The 20,269-nt window shown below is 65.1% G+C and overlaps 2 protein-coding genes across 2 annotated transcripts; both read left to right on the top strand.

Annotated features, from left to right (window-relative positions):
* The first annotated feature begins 2,236 nt into the window (after positions 1 to 2,236).
* Positions 2,237 to 5,444, top strand: SRM (spermidine synthase). Its single transcript, XM_055332919.1, has 8 exons — positions 2,237 to 2,436; positions 2,753 to 2,873; positions 2,988 to 3,080; positions 3,756 to 3,909; positions 4,407 to 4,490; positions 4,702 to 4,847; positions 4,940 to 5,062; positions 5,167 to 5,444. The coding sequence occupies exons 1-8, from the start codon at positions 2,270 to 2,272 to the stop codon at positions 5,185 to 5,187; spliced, it is 909 nt and encodes a 302-aa protein (XP_055188894.1). The 5' UTR covers positions 2,237 to 2,269; the 3' UTR covers positions 5,188 to 5,444.
* A 3,379-nt stretch (positions 5,445 to 8,823) lies between these two features.
* Positions 8,824 to 20,269, top strand: MASP2 (MBL associated serine protease 2). Its single transcript, XM_055331484.1, is given in 12 exon segments — positions 8,824 to 9,105; positions 9,179 to 9,407; positions 9,530 to 9,707; positions 10,047 to 10,178; positions 11,751 to 11,947; positions 12,021 to 12,168; positions 14,861 to 14,979; positions 16,088 to 16,166; positions 17,375 to 17,515; positions 17,951 to 18,025; positions 19,271 to 19,315; positions 19,318 to 20,269. Coding segments are annotated over 12 exon segments (2,058 nt in total). The 5' UTR covers positions 8,824 to 9,100; the 3' UTR covers positions 20,028 to 20,269.

Below are 20,269 nucleotides of genomic sequence, written 5' to 3'. Positions count from 1 at the left end.
TTTGGAGACGAGCTGTAGGGCCTTCACGGGAGTTCCAAGCCCCGGGAGAGGGATGCGGCAGGGCCCGCGGGCTGGAGGCGGACGGAGACCGCAAGGGCCTCTGCCCACGGGGGCGCGCCGCCGTCCGGTGCCTCGGCTCTGCCACAAGCGTTTGCACCAAGTCCCGCCGCGCAGTGGCCAGGCTGACGCGCTCCCGCAGCCCCGGCCGCCGGCCCGGCCGGACACTGCGCTCGGCGCCAGCTGCTGAAGTCTCCCCGTGACCGGCACCCACACCTGCCCTGCGGCAGAGCCACCGCAGCCTCTGCCCCCGACCTCGGCCGTTTGCCCGCCCCCCTTCCCGTCGCTAAGTCCCCACACACTGACAGGTTGGGGTGCTGACCCGCGGCCTCACAACTGAGTCTTCGCTGCGCGTCGGTCTGAATTCGGGGAAGCGTTCACCTTCTGCCTTGGTTTCCTCCGTATCCGTCGTGAATGTGACTGGGCCGCGATGGGATGGTCGGTTACTTCTGGCACAACCATAGGCTTCTGCTCCTTGTGATCAGAAGTTGAGCGACATGTATGGGATCGTGGCCCTGTACATCTAGGGACTTTCTGCCAGTACTTTTCTTCAGGGTCTTTGTTTTCTTTGGACTCGGAAGGTCTGAGCTACTGCTGACACCGTCCTAGAGATTCCATTCCCTGTTGGTGTGGAGGCCAAACCGCGGTTTCACCTCCTGCAGGACGGGGTAAGGTGTCATTTATGGTCCTTCTCTCCTGAGCATAGACATGCCGGAGCAGCTTTGTTCAGCTTGCAAGAGGAGTGGGACGGACTTGATCTCCCACTGCCCCCCACCCCCACCCTGCTGTGGGGCCATCCTGGAATGCCAGGGCCCGCCTGGGCTCAGCTGTGCAGTCCCTGGAGGAAAGCCAAGACAGCTGACTACAAGGTGCCGGGACCAGCACCCGGGCCTCCAGCACCGGCTCAGCCTGTCCGCCGGCGCTCGGCCCCGGACACCATCCCAGCCTCCTGGAGCCTACAGTCTGGCTGGGGACGCAGCGGCGAACAGGCCGTCACAGCTCAGAGGGGTCAGTGTCTTGATGGCGGAAGTACAGGCTGTGATGCAAACACCCCGAGCCAAGTAAGTACAGGGCTGAAGCCGGACAGGCCTGCGGGAACTGGGCAGAGGGGCTGTGTCTTACCTGAATGACCCGGCTCCGAAAACAGCCTCGTGTGGGGCCTGTGCTAGTGGCTCTTTTATTGTCCTGGCTCCCCTTCCCTAACAGTAGCTTAGCTCCAGCAGGATACACTGTAGCTGTGAGCCCGGGGTTCGCACTCACCCACAGGGGCGGCTTCCCGCCTCCACGTGGAGTCCGTCCCCGTCCCGTCCCCGACCCGTCCCCGTCCCGTCCCCGTCCCGACCCCGTCCCGTCCCCGTCCCGACCCCGTCCCCCCGACCCCGTCCCGTCCCCGTCCCGTCCCCGTTCCGTCCCCGTCCCATCCCGTCCCCGTCCCATCCCGTCCCCGTCCCCATCCCGTCCCCCATCCCGTCCCCGTTCCGTCCCGTCCCCGACCCCGTCCCGTCCCCGTCCCGTCCCCGTCCCCGCCGCCCCGCAGCTCACGCCCGGCGTCTCCCTCCCCTGGCGCGCGGGCAACTGCGTGCAGAGCCGTGAGCGCTTGATACTGGGTCGTCAGCGAGCTCAGGGGTGCCGAGAAGCGGCTGCACACTTTCCTGAAAGCAGCACGTTCCCGCGCACCCTCCAAAGAGCAACGCCGTTTCTAGAATAAAAAAATAAAAAATAAAAAAAAAAAGCCCGCGTGCCCGGCTTCCCCGGGGCTGAGCGTGCCTGCGCCGGCCCCTTCCGGGCGCCGCTGGCAAGTACAGAAACTGGGGGGGCGGGCGGGCGCGGCGGGGGCGCTCGGGGCGCGGCGGCCGCTCGCGGGCAGGCCCCGGCGGCAGCGGCCCGGCCCGGCCCCACGTGGCCCCGGAGCCGCACTAGCCTGCTGCCGCCGCCGCCGCCCGCGCAGCCGCCGAGCCCCGCCGGCCAATGGGCGCGCGCCGGACGCCGGGGGGCGGGGCCTCGGCGGCGCCGCGCGCCCGCGCCCGCGCGCCCATTGGCGGAGCGCGCCCCGGCCCCGCCCCCGCCGAGGCCCCGCCCCCGCGCCCGGGTTAGGTTGCGGCTCGGGCGGCGGGCGGAGCTGCTCCCGTTGTGCTGCGGCTCCGCGCGGCCTGCACCCGGGCCCGCCGCCCCCGCCGCCGCCGCCGCCGCCGCCGCCGCCGCCGCCGCCGCCATGGAGCCCCGCCCCGACGGCCCCGCCGGCCTCGGCCCCGCCGACATCCACGAGGGCTGGTTCCGCGAGACGTGCAGCCTGTGGCCCGGCCAGGCCCTGTCGCTGCAGGTGGAGCAGCTGCTGCACCACCAGCGCTCGCGGTACCAGGACATCCTCGTCTTCCGCAGGTACCGCCCGCCCGGCCCCGGCCCCGGCCCCGGCCCCGGCGCCGGCCCCCGCCCCGCCCCGCCCCCCCGCAGCTCCGTCGGGCTCTGGGGCGCGCCCCCCCCCCCCCGCCGCCCCCCGCGGCCCCGAGCTCGGGCGGCCCCGGGCGGGAGCACACCCCGCCGGCCCCGCGCGCCGCGCTCCACGTGTCAGCCCCGGACACGTCAGTCGGACCCGCCCCGCCGCCCGCCACGTGTCCGCCGGGACCTGGGCGGGGGCCGCGGGGGCCGCGGGGGCCGCGGGGGGGGGGGGCCCGGCCCGACTGTCACTCGCCCCCAGCAAGAGCTACGGCAACGTGCTGGTGCTGGACGGCGTGATCCAGTGCACCGAGCGGGACGAGTTCTCGTACCAGGAGATGATCGCCAACCTGCCGCTGTGCAGCCACCCCGACCCCCGCAAGGTAGGGCCCGGGGGGCCGGGGGAGGGGGAGCCGGGGGAGCCGGGGGAGGGGGAGCCGGGGGAGAGGGAGCCGGGGGAGCCGGGGGGCCGCTCCGCCTGACTGAGCCCGTCCTAGGTGCTGATCATCGGCGGCGGCGACGGGGGCGTCCTGCGGGAGGTGCTCAAGCACTCCTCCGTGGAGTCGGTGGTGCAGTGCGAGATCGACGAGGTGAGCGCGCGGGGCGCGGGACGCCGGCCCTGCCCCGAGGTGGCGGCCACTCGCGGCCTCCACCCCGCGGCCTCCACCCCGCGGCCTCTTTGTTCCAATCGGAAGCTCCTTGGGAGGATTCGCTGGGGCCTGGTGCACAGTCGGCGAGGCCCCGGCCGGTCCCTGGTGCGACCCCACGGGGTTGTCGGGGAGGCGCCGGGCCTGCCCGTGCCCCCACGCTCTGTGTGCCACGCCTGGGCTTTTAATGAGCGTCTGTCCCGTGGCGGCCACTGCCCAGGGCGCGGGGTGCAGTGTGAACGGCCAGGTCCAGTCGCTGCACCGGCCCCTGGACGTGATGGGCCCGTAAGGGCGAGCCGGGGCAAGGGCACAGCGGGCACAGGGCTCGGGGGTGAAGGCGGGGCAGTGCACAGCTCGGGGGGTGGCAGGTGGTCTCAGCGAGGCCTGGATGAGAAGCAGGTGACCGTGGGCGGCCGGAAGGTCCTCCTCCCTCTGACACAGCCAGAAAGTCACTGGGACTGGACAGGTGGGCAGTAGGACATGGGCCGAGGCGCAGGCAGGGGCCGGCCCCCCATCCCTGAGCCGGTTGCCACAAACCGTTGGCTTGCCCAAGTGGGCGGGTTGTGGGGGCGGCTGCGGGTCCCCCCAGGCCCAGCCAGGTCCCTCCTCCGTCCCCAGGACGTCATCCAGGTCTCTAAGAAGTTCCTGCCGGGCATGGCCGTGGGCTACTCCAGCTCCAAGCTGACCCTACACGTGGGCGACGGTTTTGAGTTCATGAAGCAGAACCAGGATGCCTTTGACGTCATCATCACGGACTCGTCAGACCCCATGGGTGAGCGGGGCTGGCCTTCCCTCCGCGCCCGCAGTGGATGACAGACGACCCAGAGCTAGAGCTGTGCCTTCCCGTCCCTGCTCTGTAGCCAGCCCCAGACGCGGCCCAGCCGAGGGGGGAGCACACGCCACCACCCCGAGGTCACACACTGACGGGACAGGGGGACTCTGGCCGTGGCCCACTGAGGCCCCAGCTTCCTCTCCGGTCTCCTCTCTGCTCTTAATAGGCAGCATCGGGGCGCGGGTGGGAGCTAGTCCCCACCCAGGGCCCAGGGTGGACAGTCCCTGACACCTGAGAAAACCCCACGAATGGGATGGAAGCATGGAGCCCCCCAGACAGCAGCCACTGGACCCCCCTGCACTCCTCCCAAGCATCCCCTTGGTGGTCGGTTTGAATCCACAGAGCAGGACGCAAATCCCGGCCCTGCCCCCGTGGCAGCCGCATGGGTCTGTTGTGGGGCAACAGCGTGTTCCTGTCCCTTGTCCCCGCCGCCACAGGCCCTGCAGAAAGCCTCTTCAAGGAGTCCTATTACCAGCTCATGAAGACAGCCCTCAAGGACAACGGCGTCCTCTGCTGCCAGGGTGAGCGGGCTGGAGGGGCGTGAGCGGTGGAGACGGGCTGGGGGATGAGCTGGGGGACACGGTGGGGGGAATGGGGGCGCTGACTGGGGGTGAGCAGGATGGGGGGATGGGACAGGCTGGGGATGAGCTGGGGGACGGGCTGGGGGGCGCGGTCCTGCAGCCCGGGAGACGAGGGGCGGGTGGCTGGCGCTCAGGCCCCTGCTCCCCGCAGGCGAGTGTCAGTGGCTGCACCTGGACCTCATCAAGCAGATGCGGCAGTTCTGCAAGTCGCTCTTCCCCGTGGTGGCCTACGCCTACTGCACCATCCCCACCTACCCCAGCGGCCAGATAGGCTTCATGCTGTGCAGCAAAAACCCGGTGAGCTGGGCGCCCTCCTGCCTCCTGGGGCCGGGAGGGGACTGGGTGGGCGCCGGAAGCGCCCCCCCTGATGGCCGCGTGCCCCGCCCCAGAGCACCGACTTCCAGAAGCCTGTGCAGCAGCTGACACAGAAGCAGGTGGAACAGATGCAGCTGAAGTACTACAACTCCGACGTGCACCAGGCGGCCTTCGTCCTGCCCGAGTTCGCCCGCAAGGTGGGCCGCGGCGGGGCCGGGCAGGGGACCCGGGGCCCCCCGAGGGCCCACCTGAGCCCTCACGCGGCCCGGCGTCCTCCTGATGAGGCTCTGTGTCCCCCCAGGCCCTGAACGACGTGAGCTGAGCCCGGGCGCCGCTGCCCGTGCTGCGCGGGAGCCTCCGGGGCGCTGGGCGCCTCGAGCCCTGGACGCGACCCCCACCCGCCGGCGTGCCCACCAAGCAAGTGTTACAGGCCCCAGATGCTGCCCCGGCTGCCCTGCTGGGCGGACTGTCCGTCTGTCTGTGGCGTCCACCTCCGAGCCTCGACCAGCTGTGTACAGCACCTTCTCCACCTTCTGTCGCCCTCACTCACCAAACACGTGTATTTATAACAAATTCTAATCGTGTGTCCCCAGACCTTGAGTGGGGCCGGGGCAGGTGGCACATCGGCCTCTGTCGGGCGCGGCGTGTGGGGCTCCGAGCCGGCCACCACCTGGCCTCTCGGTGTCCACCCCGCGTCCCCAGGCAGACCCGGCCCTCCCTGGGGGTCCTTGGGGATCCCTGGGCTGGCCTCTCGTGGCGCCAGGGGCCGCAGCGGTCACCAGACGGACCCTGGCCGTTCCTTTACCCAGCCCCACGGAGGATGGAGGGACAGCCTGGCCCGGGGTGCGGGCTTGAGATCACGGTGGGGCCCCTCGGGGACTGTGTTGTCTCCGAGGAATTGGGGTCACTTGCAAGGTTGTCAGGGCCCACCCTGGGGGTGGCGGTGACGCTGGAGGTGACGGGGGGCCGCCGCTGCTGCGTGGCTGGGGTCCCATCACCTGGCCCTGACTTGGCTCTGATCCTGCCCCTGTGCGCTCCCCGAGATCCAGCGGCCCCCAGGGGATGGGGCAGGTGCGGCCGCCGCGGGGTTGAGCCCTCTCCAAGGTCCTGAACCTGCGCCTCTGCCCAGGGCCACGCCCGCGCCCTCCTGACCCCGCGACCTGCCCTGGTTCAGGCGCCGCCACCTCAGGGTGCGGGTGGCAGGGCCCAGCCCACGCATGTCTTGGGGTCTGCAGGAGGGGGCCCTACTCTCGGGAAAGCTGGCCTCCCCAGCCCTTCACCTGGACGGCTTGACCCCGAAGACTTGGCAGGAAGGGGGGGTGGCCCCAGCAGGGGGCGGGGCCCGGGACACCATCCACCCGCACCTGCCCCGGGAACCACTGCACACCCGGCGGCGTCCAGGGCCTGGGACTGTGGCTGTCGTGGGGTGGGTGGCGCCGACGGCCCCACGTCCTGAGCCGCTGCCCTCCCTGGGCTCCACGCCCCCCCTCACGACCTGGAGCCCCCTCTGGCCCGTGGCAGGTGAGCTTCGTCGTTCTGCGCCCCAGCCCTGGAACAAGCTCAGCCCCAGGCTTGGGGAGGACGCTGCTCCCGGGTCTCCCCACCCAGGGGCGTGAGGCAGAGGCTCGGCACGCGTGGGCCGCACGCCCGGGTGTCTGTGGAAGGACGACGTGGCAGCCGCTTGCAGGGCCGTGACCCCACGCAGCTGTCCTCCCTTGAGCCCACAGCTGCCCCTGCGGAGTAGCGGCTGCCCCGGACCCAGCAGGGCCACCACGGCGGCCGAGGGCGCTGCCCCCAGGGGCTCCGGGCCCTGCCACCCTGTCCCTCGGGCCCCGGGAGCCCAGCCGGTGACAGGCCCGTTAAGCGGACGTCACGCGGTTGGGCCAGGACCACCCATCGGCGGGAGGGGAGCGGCGGCCCCCAGGGGGTCGGGTCGGGCCGAGCCGGGCGCCGAAGGTGCCCGCAGCAGGTCTCCCTGCGGCCCCGGCTTTCAGGCCAGCCTCCCCGAAGGGGACGCGCAGGGGCCGACGCCCCACAGCCCGCGGACGTGGTGTAGACACGGGCTGACGCTGAAGCGAGGCAGGGCCCCGGCCAGAGTTCCCAGGGATCCCGGCCCCCGAGGCTGTGACCAGCCCCACCTACAGCTTCTCGGGGTTTGTTGCTCTAAGGTTTGCGCCCCACGTGGAGCCCGAGCTCGGATCCGAGCACCCCTGAGCCCCGCGCTTCCAGGGCCCCGGCAGTGGGGGGGTCGTCGGAAGGAAGGCGCCCGCGCCCCTCGGCCCGCCGACGCCTCTGGCCTCCCCCACGTCGGTCTCCTCTTCCCCCCAGTCTGGTGACCCTCTGCGGGGGGCTGGGGTCGGTCCTCTCCGTCCCTGAGCCCACCCTGCCTGCGGCCCCGCGGCCGCCCCACCTCGGCTTTGGCCCGGGACCCAGACACCCCACGTCCTGCTCCGCTTCTTGTTCCCCCGGAGGCGCAGCTTCGCATTTGCGTCATTTTTAATAAATTCATCACCAGCTCAGCCCTGAACTTTTTACCAAATCTCAAAAACTCTTTAAGATCTTTGGGCTCGGGATCCCTGAGTGGCGCAGCGGTTTGGCGCCTGCCTTCGGCCCAGGGCGCGATCCTGGAGACCCGGGATCGAATCCCACGTCGGGCTCCCGGTGCATGGAGCCTGCTTCTCCCTCTGCCTGTGTCTCTGCCTCTCTCTCTCTCTCTCTGTGACTATCATAAATAAATAAAATTTAAAAAAATTTAATAAAAAAAAAAGGATCTTTGGGCTCAGGGACGTGTGGGGGGCTCAGCGGTTAAACATCTGCCTTCCACTCGGGGTGTGATCCTGGGGTCCCGGGATCGAATCCCACGTCAAGCTCCCTGCAGGGAGCCTGCTTCTCCCTCTGCCTGTGTCTCTGCCTCTCTCTCTGTCTCTCATGAATAAATAAATAAAATCTTAAAAAAAAAATAAGATCTTTTGACTCCATACACGTCATGAGGGCCTGCACATAGCGCTAATCAATTTTTTTGTTACGAGATCCTAGTATTCACCCCGTTATAATTTACAGTTAATTCTGATCCCACTTAATGGAATATTCACTAACAGGAAATATCAATATACATAATGTGTGTTTCTCTGTCATGATTTTTTTTTAAAGATTTATCTATTCATGATAGACACAGACAGAGAGAGGCAGAGACACAGGCAGAGGGAGAAGCAGGCTCCATGCGGGGAGCCCGACGTGGGACCCGATCCCGGGTCTCCAGGATCAGGCCCTGGGCTGAAGGCGACGCCAAGCCCCTGAGCCCCCCGGGCCGCCCTGAAGGCTGTTTGCTATTTTTGTTTCCCTTTTCCCTCTGAAGATAGTAATGTTTGCCTCACTTCGGTTTGGGGTGCTTCCCCCTCCCCGCTCCGGGCCTGCTCGCTCCGAGGTTTCCCTTCAGGCTCTGCTCCTGCGGGGGAGCCCGGCGCTGCCCCCACCGCGGGGGCCGCCCAGCCCTTCGCCGCGAGAAGGTTCCCAGGGGGCGTCCTTCCCCCTGGTCCAGGCTGGGGGTCGGAGCCAGGGGTTTCAGGCCAGGGGGATCCAAGCTGGGGGGGTCTGGGCTGGGGGGTCCAGGCCAGGGGACGCCCGCCCAGGGACGGGGGCTGCCGGCTTCTCGGACTGGAATCGGGGGAGGCTGGGCCTCGACATTGGTTCCTTCGCGCTCGGCCCTGTGCTCGTCACACGTCCCTGCGCGGTGGCCGGGCCTCATCCCAGCTGCCCGGGCTCCCGCAGGGGTCGGGGCAGGACGGGGGGGGGGGGGGGGCGGCAGCTTCTGACGCCCCGGGGAGGACTTGGGGCCTTGGCGATTCCCGAGCCAGTTCCCGATTCCCCTGCCGACCTGGAGTCACTTCCCGAGGCCGGTTCCCCCCGTGTCCATCGTTTCCGTTTCCGAGTGGTGACGCCGCCTCCTGCCCGGTGTCCCCGTCCCTGTCCCGGGGGAAGTCGACGCAGGAGGGGGAGCAGAGGCGCCCGTGCTCGCCTGCACCCAGAAGCTCGTCCCGCCTTCACCGTGGCCCCCACCCCGCGGCCTCGGGAGGCCCACCGGGGGCTCGTGGCCCGGGTCCAGCCCCCGCCTCCTGGCGCGCCCTGTCCCCACGCCTGACACAGCCCCGCGGGGTCACGGGGCCAGTTCCCGGAATCCCAGGCGGCCCGGCGCTGGGCAAACAGGGCAAAGGTGAGGCACCGAGCGCCGCGGGACCATGAGGTGAGCGGCCCGGGGTCCCCCGTGGGTGGGGGCTCCCGGCGCCCCCCGCGGCCCTCACGCGCCCTGCCCGCAGGCTGCTGCTCTTCCTGGGCTTGCTGGGCGGCTGGGCGGCCGCCGCCCCGGGCCCCACGTGGCCGCAGCCCCTGTTCGGCCGCCTGGCGTCCCCCGGCTTCCCCGGGGCCTACGCCAACCACCAGGAGCGGCGCTGGGCCCTGACGGCGCCCCCCGGCTACCGCCTGCGCCTCTACTTCACCCACTTCCACCTGGAGCTCTCCTACCTGTGCGAGTACGACTTTGTCAAGGTGCCGCTGGGTGACCGCGACCCTGTGGGCGGGGGACGGGGTCCTGGGAGCGGGGAGTGGGGGGGACGGGGAGGTCGGGGGGAGACCACCAGCACCGCCCCCCCGCGACCCCCCCCCCGCAGCTGAGCTCAGGGACCGAGGTGCTGGCCACGCTGTGCGGCCAGGAGAGCACGGACACCGAGCGGGCCCCGGGCAACGACACCTTCCGCTCGCCGGGCTCCAGCCTGGACGTCACCTTCCGCTCCGACTACTCCAACGAGCAGCCCTTCACGGGCTTTGAGGCCTTCTATGCGGCAGAGGGTGAGGCGGGGGGGGGGGGCGGGAGGGGTGAGACCTCGGGCCGGGCCCCCTGCTCTGCTCCTCAGGAGGCCACGCGGGACCCGCTGGCACCGGGTCACACCCCGCTCGGCCGTCTGACCGCGGCTCCTGCCACCCACTGGCGCGGTGACCATGAGCAGGACACTGGGGCTCCCGCATCCACCGCCCAGGGAGTGTCCTCAGGGCCATGTGACGACCTGGGCGTAAAAGGCTTGGCCTCGCGCGGCAGCCACCTTCGGGCACGAGCAGACACCTGCCCCCGGGCCCCAGGGCGGCCTCACCTGCCGCCTCTGACCGCCCGGCTGACCTGTCCCCGCCCAGACATCGACGAGTGCCAGGTGCCCCCGGGAGAGGCCCCGCCCTGCGACCACCACTGCCACAACCACCTGGGTGGCTTCTACTGCTCCTGCCGCCAGGGCTACATTCTCCACAGGAACAAGCGCACCTGCTCAGGTGAGCTGCACCTGCCCGGGGACCCCGGCTGGGAAGGTGCCCAGCCCCCACCTTGGCCACAAGGCAGCTCCTCAAGGCCACACCGCTCTGCCCGGGGGCCTGGAGGGACCACTCCAGCCCCTCTGGCCCCTCCTGCCCGTCCATCCGTCCACAGCCCAATCCCCCGCCCCCCTTCCATCCTCGGCTCCCCCTCCTTGCCCCTCAGCGCGCTCATGGAGTCCCCGTGCTGCCCCCTACCTGTGTCCAGCTCTGGGCCCTGTACTGCCACCTGCCCCCTCGCGCTCCCAGGTGGAGGACTGGGGAACGGGCTGGGCTCAAGCTTCCCGCACAAACCCCCCGGGGGGGGCAGGCCGTGCTCCAAGGCCCCCCCTCGGCCCCTCCCGCCTGCCCCCCCCCGCCCCCTGCAAGCTCCTGCCAGGTGCCAGGTGCCCCGATGGGCAGCCCGGGGGGCCCCGGGGAGGCGGCGGCCCAAGCCTCGGAGCAGCCCCGCCTGCCCCACTCCGCGTCTCCCCCAGTGTCTCTCCCTGTCTCTGTTCTCTCTTCCAGAGCAGAGCCCTTAGCCTCACGCCGGCTCCCGCCTGGGTCGGGCGAGATCGCTGCCGCCTGCAGCCCCCCCCCCCCCGACCCCTCCGCAGACCTAACAATAAACCTGCCTCGGCCTCCAGCAGCTGCTTCGTGTCTCGGGTGGCGCGGTGGGGCGAGGGCAGTGGGGTGCGCCCTGGCCCCTCCCCTTCCCCCGTCACCCGGCGTGAGGCTTAGTTGGTGGGACCCCTCCGTGGGGCCACAGGCCGGTTTGCCAGAAAGGCTTGCCCAGCACCCCCAGTCCATTATGGAGACGGGCCCTGAGGCCCGCACGGGCCGAGCTCGCAGGGAGGCCCGAGTGCTCCCCAGTCCCGGGGCCGGAGCCGGGAGCACCCTCGGGCGGGCTCCTGCGCAGGGGAGGACTCCGGAGCCCGGCCCACGGCCCAGAGCCCGGGGGCAGCCACGGGGGGGCGGCCTGGGCCCCCACGTCCCGGGGCAGCAGCCAGGGGGAGGACGGCCACACCTCCCTTCCGGAAGCTTCCCGGCTCAGCTGGCAGCCTGGGGCGGGGCGGGCGGTGGTGCGAGCCGTGGCCGGGGAAGGGGCGTGGGATGTGCTTTGCTCCGCGTGAACTTGAAATTCCCTCGAAATTCCCTCGACGAACCCCCAGAGCCGGGCCGGGCGCAGGGTGGGACGGGAAGGACCCAGGGGGGCCCCTCTGCTCCCCGCGGGCACCCAGGAAAGGTGGGCCGGCCCGAGCTGGGTGCGGGTGCGCAGGAGCCCCGTGGAGGGTGAATTTGGGAGTTGCGGGGGGGGTGGACGAGGGCCCCCCTCCGTCCTGCCCCCTTGGGGAGTCGACGTCGCTCACTTCTTCACCCCCAGAGCCCCCGGGGGTGTGAGCGGGCCCGGAGCGCGTGCCTCGGAGTGCCGCCCGTTTCGGCCAAAGCCAGGAAGCCCCAGACACTCTAGATGGTTCCTTCGGCCCTGGGGTGGGGGGTCCGGTGTGATTTGGAGCCGCGAGCCAACCCGCTCACGGCGGCCCGTCCCCTCAGCCCTGTGCGCAGGTCAGGTCTTCACCGGCCGGTCGGGGGTGCTCAGCAGCCCTGAATACCCGCAGCCGTACCCCAAACTCTCCAGCTGCACCTACAGCATCCACCTGGAGGAGGGCTTCAGCATCGTCCTGGACTTCGAGGCGCCCTTCGACGTGGAGACGCACCCCGACGCCCTGTGCCCCTACGACTCCCTCAAGGTCAGCTTCCGGGACCTCGGGCCTCATCCGGCCCTGGAGGGTCCTCGGGTGACGCGGCCCTTTGCGCTTTCAGGTCCGAACAGACAAAGAGGAATATGGGCCGTTTTGCGGGACGACGTTGCCCCAGAGGATCGAAACCCAAAGCAGCGCCGTGGCCATCAGCTTTGTGACCGATCAGTCGGGGGAGCACGCGGGCTGGAGGATCCGCTACAGCAGCTCGGGTGAGGGCCGGGGGCGCGGGGCAGGGAGGGCTTCCCCCGCCTCTTAGGGTCCTGGGCCGGTCTCAAAGGTGCACGGAGAGGGTGGGTCACCGGGAGGCCGGGAGAGCGACATCCAGGCTGACGCAGTGGACGCTCCGGGTGGCGGGGCCCGGGGGGCCTCATGGGGAGCTAAAGGCCCAAAGGGAGAGTGAGGCCCGCGGACTCGTGTGTGGGGTTTCAGAGGACACAGTCGTGGGAAAAAGGAAAGTCACGGCAAGTGTACGGGGAGCCAGTTTGTTAAGGTGCGTGTGTCGTGCAGACGGGGGAGATCCCCCAGGGACACGGGACCCAGGACTCGGGCGTCAGGACCGGCTTCAGCTAAAGACAACAGAGAGGAGGGCCCGGGGGAGCCCGCTGGGGGGCCGTGAGCGGAGGGAAGGTCGCCCCGCCGCCTGCAGGGGGTCGTGGCTGTGCCTAGTGGTCCCCCTGCTACGGGGACGGAGCCGCTCTCGCAACACGGACGTTTCCTTCGTGAATAGAAAGTCCCTTGACAAAAGGAGACCTTCTCCTCTGTGTTCAGAGCTTCTCCTGCATCTGCTGTTTCTGAAAACATCAGCCCAAAATAACCCTTGCGCCAAAGAGGCACTTTCTGTTTATTTTTTAAAAGATTTTTATTTATTTGATAGCGAGAGCAAGCCCAGGCAGGGGCAGCGACAGGCAGAGGGAGAGGGAGAAGCAGGCGCCCCCCAGGGCCCCCCAGGTGCGGAGCCAGAGGCAGGGCTCGATCCCAGGCCCCCCGGGATGCTGCCCCGAGCTGGAGGCGGATGCTTAGCTGACTGACGCCCCCGGGCGCCCCTGAAGAGGCGTATTTTGGAGGGGCGTGTCCTGCTGCCCTTCGCGTCCATTCATCAAAAACAAAAAACAAAATTCCACTGAGTAAATCTGAACATCTGATGGGCTTTATTAAATGATCTGTGGGGATCCCGGGCGGCTCAGCGGTTTGGCGCCTGCCTTCGGCCCAGGGCGTGACCCTGGGGTCCCGGGATCGAGTCCCACGTCGGGCTCCCGGTGCACGGAGCCTGCTTCTCCCTCTGCCTGGGTCTCTGCTTCTCTCCCTCTCTCTGTGTCTCTCATGAACAAATAAAATCTCAAAAAAAAAAAAAATCTGTGAATTGGGCAGCATCCCATGTACCAGGAGCTCCAAAGGGAGTTGTACACAATGGAGGGTTTTCATAGGAAGGGAGGTGGGGCAGGGAATTATAAGCAAAAAAAAAAAAAGGACTGGGGCCTCCTGGGGGCCTCAGCTGCTGAATGTCTGCCTTCAGCTCAGGGCGTGACCCCAGGGTCCCGGAATCGAGTCCTGCATCAGGCTCCCTGCATGGAGCCTGCTTCTCCCTCTGCCTGTGTCTCTGCCTCTCTGTGTCTCTGTCTCTCATTTATTCATTCATGAGAGACAGAGACACAGAGAGAGAGAGACAGAGAGGCAGAGACACAGGCAGAGGGAGCCCGACGCGGGACTCGATCCCGGGTCTCCAGAATCATGCCCTGGGCTGAAGGCAGCGCTAAACCGCTGAGCCACCGGCCTGCCCTAAAATATTTTTTTCAAAAAAGAAAGGATTGTTCTGGGCAAGATCACCTTCTCTTAGGGGAAAGAGCACCTCTCCTTTTTTTCCTTTTACTTTGGCTCCCTTCTTGTATGCATCCATTCATCCATCCATCTTTTCATCCTTCCTTCCATCCTTCCTTCCTCCCTTCCATGCTTCCTTCCACCCACCCATCCCTCCCTCCCTCCCTCCCTCCCTCCCTCCCTCCCTCCGTCTCTCTCTCTAACCAGCCACCCACCCAGGAAGGTCGGAGCTCAGGTTGGGGTGTCCAGCCACACCGAACCTCTCACATAACTTCTCTGAGCCCTAATGTCCCAATTATTCTAAGTGAGGAAATGTCTCCTTCAAAAGGTGGACGCCTGTTTTGCACGGGCTAACGCAGGGAAGGCCCTGGGTGCGGGGTGTGGCACAGGGAAGTGATAATTGGATTATAGGGATTGGAGTAGTTTTTTTAAGTGAGAAAATTGGATTTAAAAAGATTACCCGTGGGGCCACCCCTGTTGGAAATGCGGGAAGGGGCGGGACTGGCTGGGAGGAGGGAGTCCAGCAGGGAGAACCCCGTGTCCTGGTCATTCTGGAAAGTCTTTCGTTTTCCCCGCGGTCAGAGCAGTGAGACTCCCACGGCTCCGGTGCTGGGGCATCAGGTTGGCCAGGGGGGAAGGGCCAGGACGGGCCTGAGGCCGGTGGGGGCAGGGAGGTGCAGGAGGGAGGCGGCGCGGGCGGCCCGCGGGGCTGTGCCTGCGGACGGGCCTCGGGCCTGCAGGGCACCAGCTGCTGGAGGGAGAAGGGGCCTCGCGAAGGCCCACGCCGGCGGCCGGGCTGGAGGCCGCAGGGTGCAGGGGGAGCGCGGGCCTCTGCGGGGCGGCTGTGTGGACCCCGGGCCGAGGGCTGTTTGGGGGCCGCCCGCAGCTGCTCCCGCCCGGCGCTCGAGACAGCAGCTCAGCTGCGCGGCCTCGGCCGTCGGCTCGGCCCGGGAGGGGCTGGCCTCGGTCCCCGGTCCCCGGTCCCCGGTCCCCGGTCGCCGGCTTACAGAGGCGGCCACCGAGGCCCAGGGCGCTGGGGGGCCGGGCGCTCCCCTCCAGGTGGCCCTGAGCCCGCGTCCCCCGCAGCTCGGCCCTGCCCCAGTCCCGTGGCGCCGCCCAACGGCCGCATCGCCCCCGTGCAAGCCGAGTACGTGCTGGAGGACCGCGTGGCCGTGTCCTGCGACCCCGGGTACGAGCTGCTCCGGGTAAGTGGCGGCTTCTGGGCCGGCGCCGAGCAGCGCGGGCGGCCGAGGGCCTTCATGCCCGGGCTCGGGCCCTCATCCGAAAAGCTTTCAAAAGGCCCGAGTGGAAGCTGCCGGTCACCACGGACGTTTCCCTGCGGACGCCGCGCGGCAGCTCGTGGGAGGGAGGCGGGCGCCGCCGTGCACCTGCTGCGGGCCGCGGGCAACTGCAGGCCGCGAGGTTATAAGTAGTGACCTCTGCTCCGGCAGGGGGAGGACAATTTTGAAAAATGCTTAGCACGTTGCTTTAGGGGCGCAGGTGGGAGCTTAACGCGTCCTCTTTATGTTCTTCAAAATTGTCACTGAATCCCAGCGGCAGAAAGTAATAACACGGACGCGCTTGACAGCGGCCGCTCAGCCCGCCCCGCGGAGGGGCCAAGCCACAAAAAAAAAAAAAAAAAAAAAAAAAAAAAAAAAAAGGCACTTTCCCCGCCTTGCGGAGTGTCGGGCGCAGGCTCCTTCCCGTAGCCCCTGGGACCGCGACCTCTTCCGTGTCTGGTCTGGGGAAAGCCCTCAGCCCGCCGTCCTGCGAGGCGTAAAGGCCCCTCCGCCAAGGTGATGTTTCACGGCCTTTAGAGCAAAGCATCCCCGTGCCCGTGCCCGTGCCCGTGCGCGGTGCCAGCCATAAACACGGCGCACCTGTGAAGGCCACCAGCGTATTTTTAGTGACTGTCCTCCAGGTAACGGCCAGGGCCTAGGAAAACCCCGGCACTTCTGCTCCCCGTTGGAGGGGGTCGGCCTTCCCCAAATTTCGGCCACCACCCGTTGGCACCTTCTGTGAAGAAATGGTGGCAAACGCAGCAGGATCTTGTGAGGCCTGATTGTCCTTGGACTCGGTGGAAGCGGGGGACGGTCATAAATCGCTGCAGAGGCCGACATCCGGCTCCCATGGGGCCAGCGGCACCTTGAAAGGGCGGCTCTAGCCACAGGGGACAGGCCCTTGGGGCGTGGGACAAGTGAGCACAGACACCGGGCAGCGGGGGTGCGTCGGGTGCCCAGGGAGCTGCCGCCGGGCACAGGGGGGCGTCGTGGTGGAAACCAGGGAAGTAATGTCCTCTGAACGCCTGTCCAGGGTTCCTCGGCCCTGAAATCCTTCACCGCCGTGTGCCAGAGGGACGGGTCCTGGGACCAGCCGCCGCCGCGCTGCAGCGGTAAGGCCTCGGCCGCTCCCGCGTCCTGCTTGTCCTCCGCTGCCGCCTTCTGTCCCACGCGGTCCGCCCGGGCTCCGTTCCCAGCTCCCGGCGTCTCGTGCTCTTACGGGTTCGGATGGGACCACGTAACCAGGCAAAGCATTGCCTTTGGAATAGTGTGACCCTTAAAACATATTTTTCCAAGTGTAAAACATTCGTTGAGGATGGGAAACCGAACAGCAGACCCCCTCATGCCCAGAAGGCCGCCGTTACCACGTCCCTCCTCACACACGTCTCGCACACGCGTGTAAACACGTGCAGGCACCAGCTGCAGGGACGGGGCTCACCAAGCTGGGGTGAGGGCGGACATTCCCGTTCTGTAAGAATCACGTCTTTTCCATATTTTTTTCTTAGAAAATACATGTAAATTGGGACAAATTCACAAAAACATGGGTGAGAGCCTCTTGCCCAAATCCCCAAACTACCACTGAGGACTCGGGGCCCATCCCCCCATCCCGAGGCTGTGAACACGAACCCACTTCACTACTGGTTTGCGCACACTTCGTGCAAAGGCTTCCCCAGAACTGCTGGGGACCTGCGTATCCTCCGATCGTGGACTCACGCTCACCAGGGAGCTGGTCCGTTCTCAGTGAAGGCGGCAGAGCTGGGAGCCGAGGGCCAGGTCCGCGCCCCGGCTCGGCCACCCGACGCGGGGCAGCAGCTCGCCTGCCGGACCAGCCGCACAGCCCCGAAGTTGCGGAAAACTAAGCGTGACCCTTAAGGACGCGCAGAGAAACACGTGGGTTTGTAGAGCGGCGTGCGGGGGAGCCCGGGGCGGCCGTGCCCCCGCCGCAGTCCCCACAGCGGCTCCGTCCCACGAGCGCCCACTCCCACGCGGGTGCGAGGTGTCCTACGTATCTCTGGGGGGAGCCCGAGCAGCGGCCAAGCCCTTGCTGGTGCTGCCGCGCCCAGGCCGCCCCAGCCGCAGGCCAGGACCGCTTCCCGGGGCCCCTGCAGGGCTGCTCCGCGGCCACCTCGAGGCTCCCACCAGGGCGACAGGGAGCCCGAGTGGCTCAAGCCCCTCCCGCTCTGAAGGGCACCCCCGGGGCCCCGGCTCGCTGCAGCCAGGCGCTTCCCGACGGGGGGGGGGGGGGAGGCCTTAAAATCGTGCCGGGGAGACGCCCGACGCGGGGGGCCGCGCCGCTCACCCACCGGCCCTCCCGTGCCAGCCGTAGACTGCGGCCCCCCCGACGACCTGCCCGCCGGCCGCGTGGAGTTCCTCACAGGCCCCGGGGTGACCACGTACAGAGCGGGGATCCGCTACCGCTGTAACGGGAGCTTCTACGCGAGGACCATGACCGCGGACGACGGTGAGCACACCTGGTGGGCGGCCAAGGCCACACGAGAGGTTAAAGGCACTTCTCCCACCCGCTAAGTGAAGTACCACAGCTGGAGCGACTTTAATGTCAATTTGCAGGAATCTGAAAACAGATCTTATCTAGTAAATGACTACTGCAAACACACAATATATTCCAAATGGTTTAATTTAACAAGTCAAAACCTTATCATTAAGCACTTGAGATCTTGATACATATTCAAGTTACACGTCTAAAAGGTTTCCACTTCGCAAGCAAACATGGTTAATGCAGAGACCTCCTATTTATGAAATCATGTAAAATGGTTATTCAGACACCTCTATTTCCCACTGATGCTCAAGAATCAACATTTTTCAAGGGGGTATTCAAGCAAATGACAACCACCTTACGCATGCAGTTACACATTTCTGCTTTTCCAATGATTTGCAGGTAAATATGTGTGTGAGGCTGACGGATTCTGGACGGGCCCCAAAGGAGAAAAATCGCCCCCCGTCTGTGAGCCCGGTAATGGACACGTTTGTACGAGATTCGCGATTGATGGAAAGTAGGAGCGGGTGGGAGACGATAGCGGAGCTTTCTGGGCTTTCGCTGCGGTAGGCAGAAATGAACTTCAGCACTTGGCTCTTAGACCAAGTTGTTATTTCCAGATAATACGTTCTCATTATCCCCCTTCTGGGCGGAGAGGTTGCTAGGTGCTGACTGCGTCATTCATTTGATGGTTTCTGACCTTACAACTAGGCAAGCATAAAAAATTAAATGATTTTAAAAATCATCTTGAACCATTTATACATTTATAAACACGAGTTCTGCTGCGGAGCTGCTTTTCTTCTCTGTAAAGCTGCTATTAAAACCCAAAGCTAATAACTTCATTATTTCCCTAAGCAATTGTTTTCAACGACATCTAGTCTTTAAACATTAATGCAATTTGCCTTTTAATAGTACTTAAATTTTTTTTTTTTTTTTTTTTTTTTTTTTTTACTAGAATTGGCTCTGGAGATATAGTGGAGTTCAGTGATTAAAAAACATCAGAAAGGTAGTAACGTAGTCATTACTCCTGTATTATCTGGCTTAGTTCAAAGACAGACCCTACATCTTAGCTGACACAACCTCCGCGGAGTCCCATCCAAGTTCTCTGCCACAAGGAGAAACACAGCTGCTACGTTAATGAGCAGATAACACAGTAAAATTTACTTTGGAAGAATCAACTAGACCAGAAATAGGAATTCCTGGACCTGGAGGTTCCTGGCTACGAGTGCAACACTCGGATTTTTAAAACATTTAGATGTTCAAAGGTGCAAGGAATTTTCAAACCCTGGGATAGCGACTTTAGTTCCTCTTTCCCAGAACTACAAGGTAAATACCCAATATCACAAGTAGGAAAACAGAAGCGACGAAAAGGGTCATTTCCTTTTACTTTCTAATCACATCACCCAGTACATCAGCTCAGACAATTCCTGTTTGCCCTAGTAAGTAATTTTCCCAATCGTGTAGACCAAATTACTTTAGCAAAACAGATCAGTTTCTCAAAGTTGATTTCCACTCACCTCATTTTCTGAGGAGCTAATACCAAGAGGTTTTATCGGGTCTTTGAACGGTCTTAGAGCCGCCTCGCTTGCCTGTCTAGGTGGATGCCCAAATAACCCCCTGCAACCTCTGGGTGACGTCAGACCCGAATCAACGTGGCACTAATCGTGGGGAGGTAACGCCCGTGGGTTACTACGAGGGCTGTGTATCTGCTTCTTTCCCCAGTTTGTGGACTATCCACTCGCACCACAGAAGTCGATACGGGGCAGAAGGCAAGCTGGGGGACTTTCCCTGGCAAGTCCTGTTACTGGGTCGGACTACGGCAGCGGGCGCCCTCCTGCGGGACAACTGGATCCTAACCGCGGCTCACGCGGTGTATACACAGAAGGCGGCTGCCTCCTCCTTGGACATCAGGATGGGTACCCTGAAGAGACTGTCGGCTCAGTACACCCAGGCCCGGGCCGAGGCCATCTTTATACATGAAGGTTACACTCCTGGTGCTGGTTTTGACAACGACATAGCACTGATTAGGTTGAAGAACAGGGTGGTGATCAGGAGCAACGTCCTGCCGATCTGTCTGCCAAGAAAGGAAGCGGAATCCTTCATGAGGACCAATGACATTGGAACCGCATCTGGATGGGGATTAACCCAGAGGGGTTTTCTTGCCAGACATCTAATGTTTGTTGACATACCAATCGTCGACCATCAGAAATGTGCCGCTGCGTATGAAAAGCTGTCCTACCCCGGGGGGAGGGTCACGGAGAACATGCTTTGCGCTGGCTTAGAAGGTGGGGGCAAGGACAGCTGCAGAGGGGACAGTGGGGGGGCATTAGTGTTTCTAGACAATGAGACACAGAGATGGTTTGTGGGAGGAATAGTGTCCTGGGGTTCCACTAATTGCGGGGAAGCCAATCAGTATGGGGTGTATACCAAAGTCATTAACTATATTCCCTGGATCGAGAACATAATTAATAATTTTTGATTTGCATGTCTGCACAATCAATTGATTTAATCAACCAATTCTTTAGTTAAAACATCCCTGTAAAAGATCTTGGCAGCACCGTGACCGGAGAAGACGTGAACACCCCCAACCACCCCCAAGCACACCACGGGCCAGACCGTCATTACAGGTGCTCCTCACCTGCCAGTTCCCCCGCCCCCCACTCTTTGATCCAAGGGGATACAAACGATTAAGTGGCATCACCTTCCCCAAACCAACAGAAA

Source organism: Nyctereutes procyonoides, unplaced genomic scaffold, assembly GCF_905146905.1.
Source record: "Nyctereutes procyonoides isolate TBG_1078 unplaced genomic scaffold, NYPRO_anot_genome, whole genome shotgun sequence".
In the NCBI taxonomy this organism is placed as follows: Eukaryota; Metazoa; Chordata; class Mammalia; order Carnivora; family Canidae; genus Nyctereutes; species Nyctereutes procyonoides.
The sequence above is the reverse complement of the archived record's forward strand: the minus strand, read 5'-3'. Positions and strand labels throughout refer to the sequence as shown.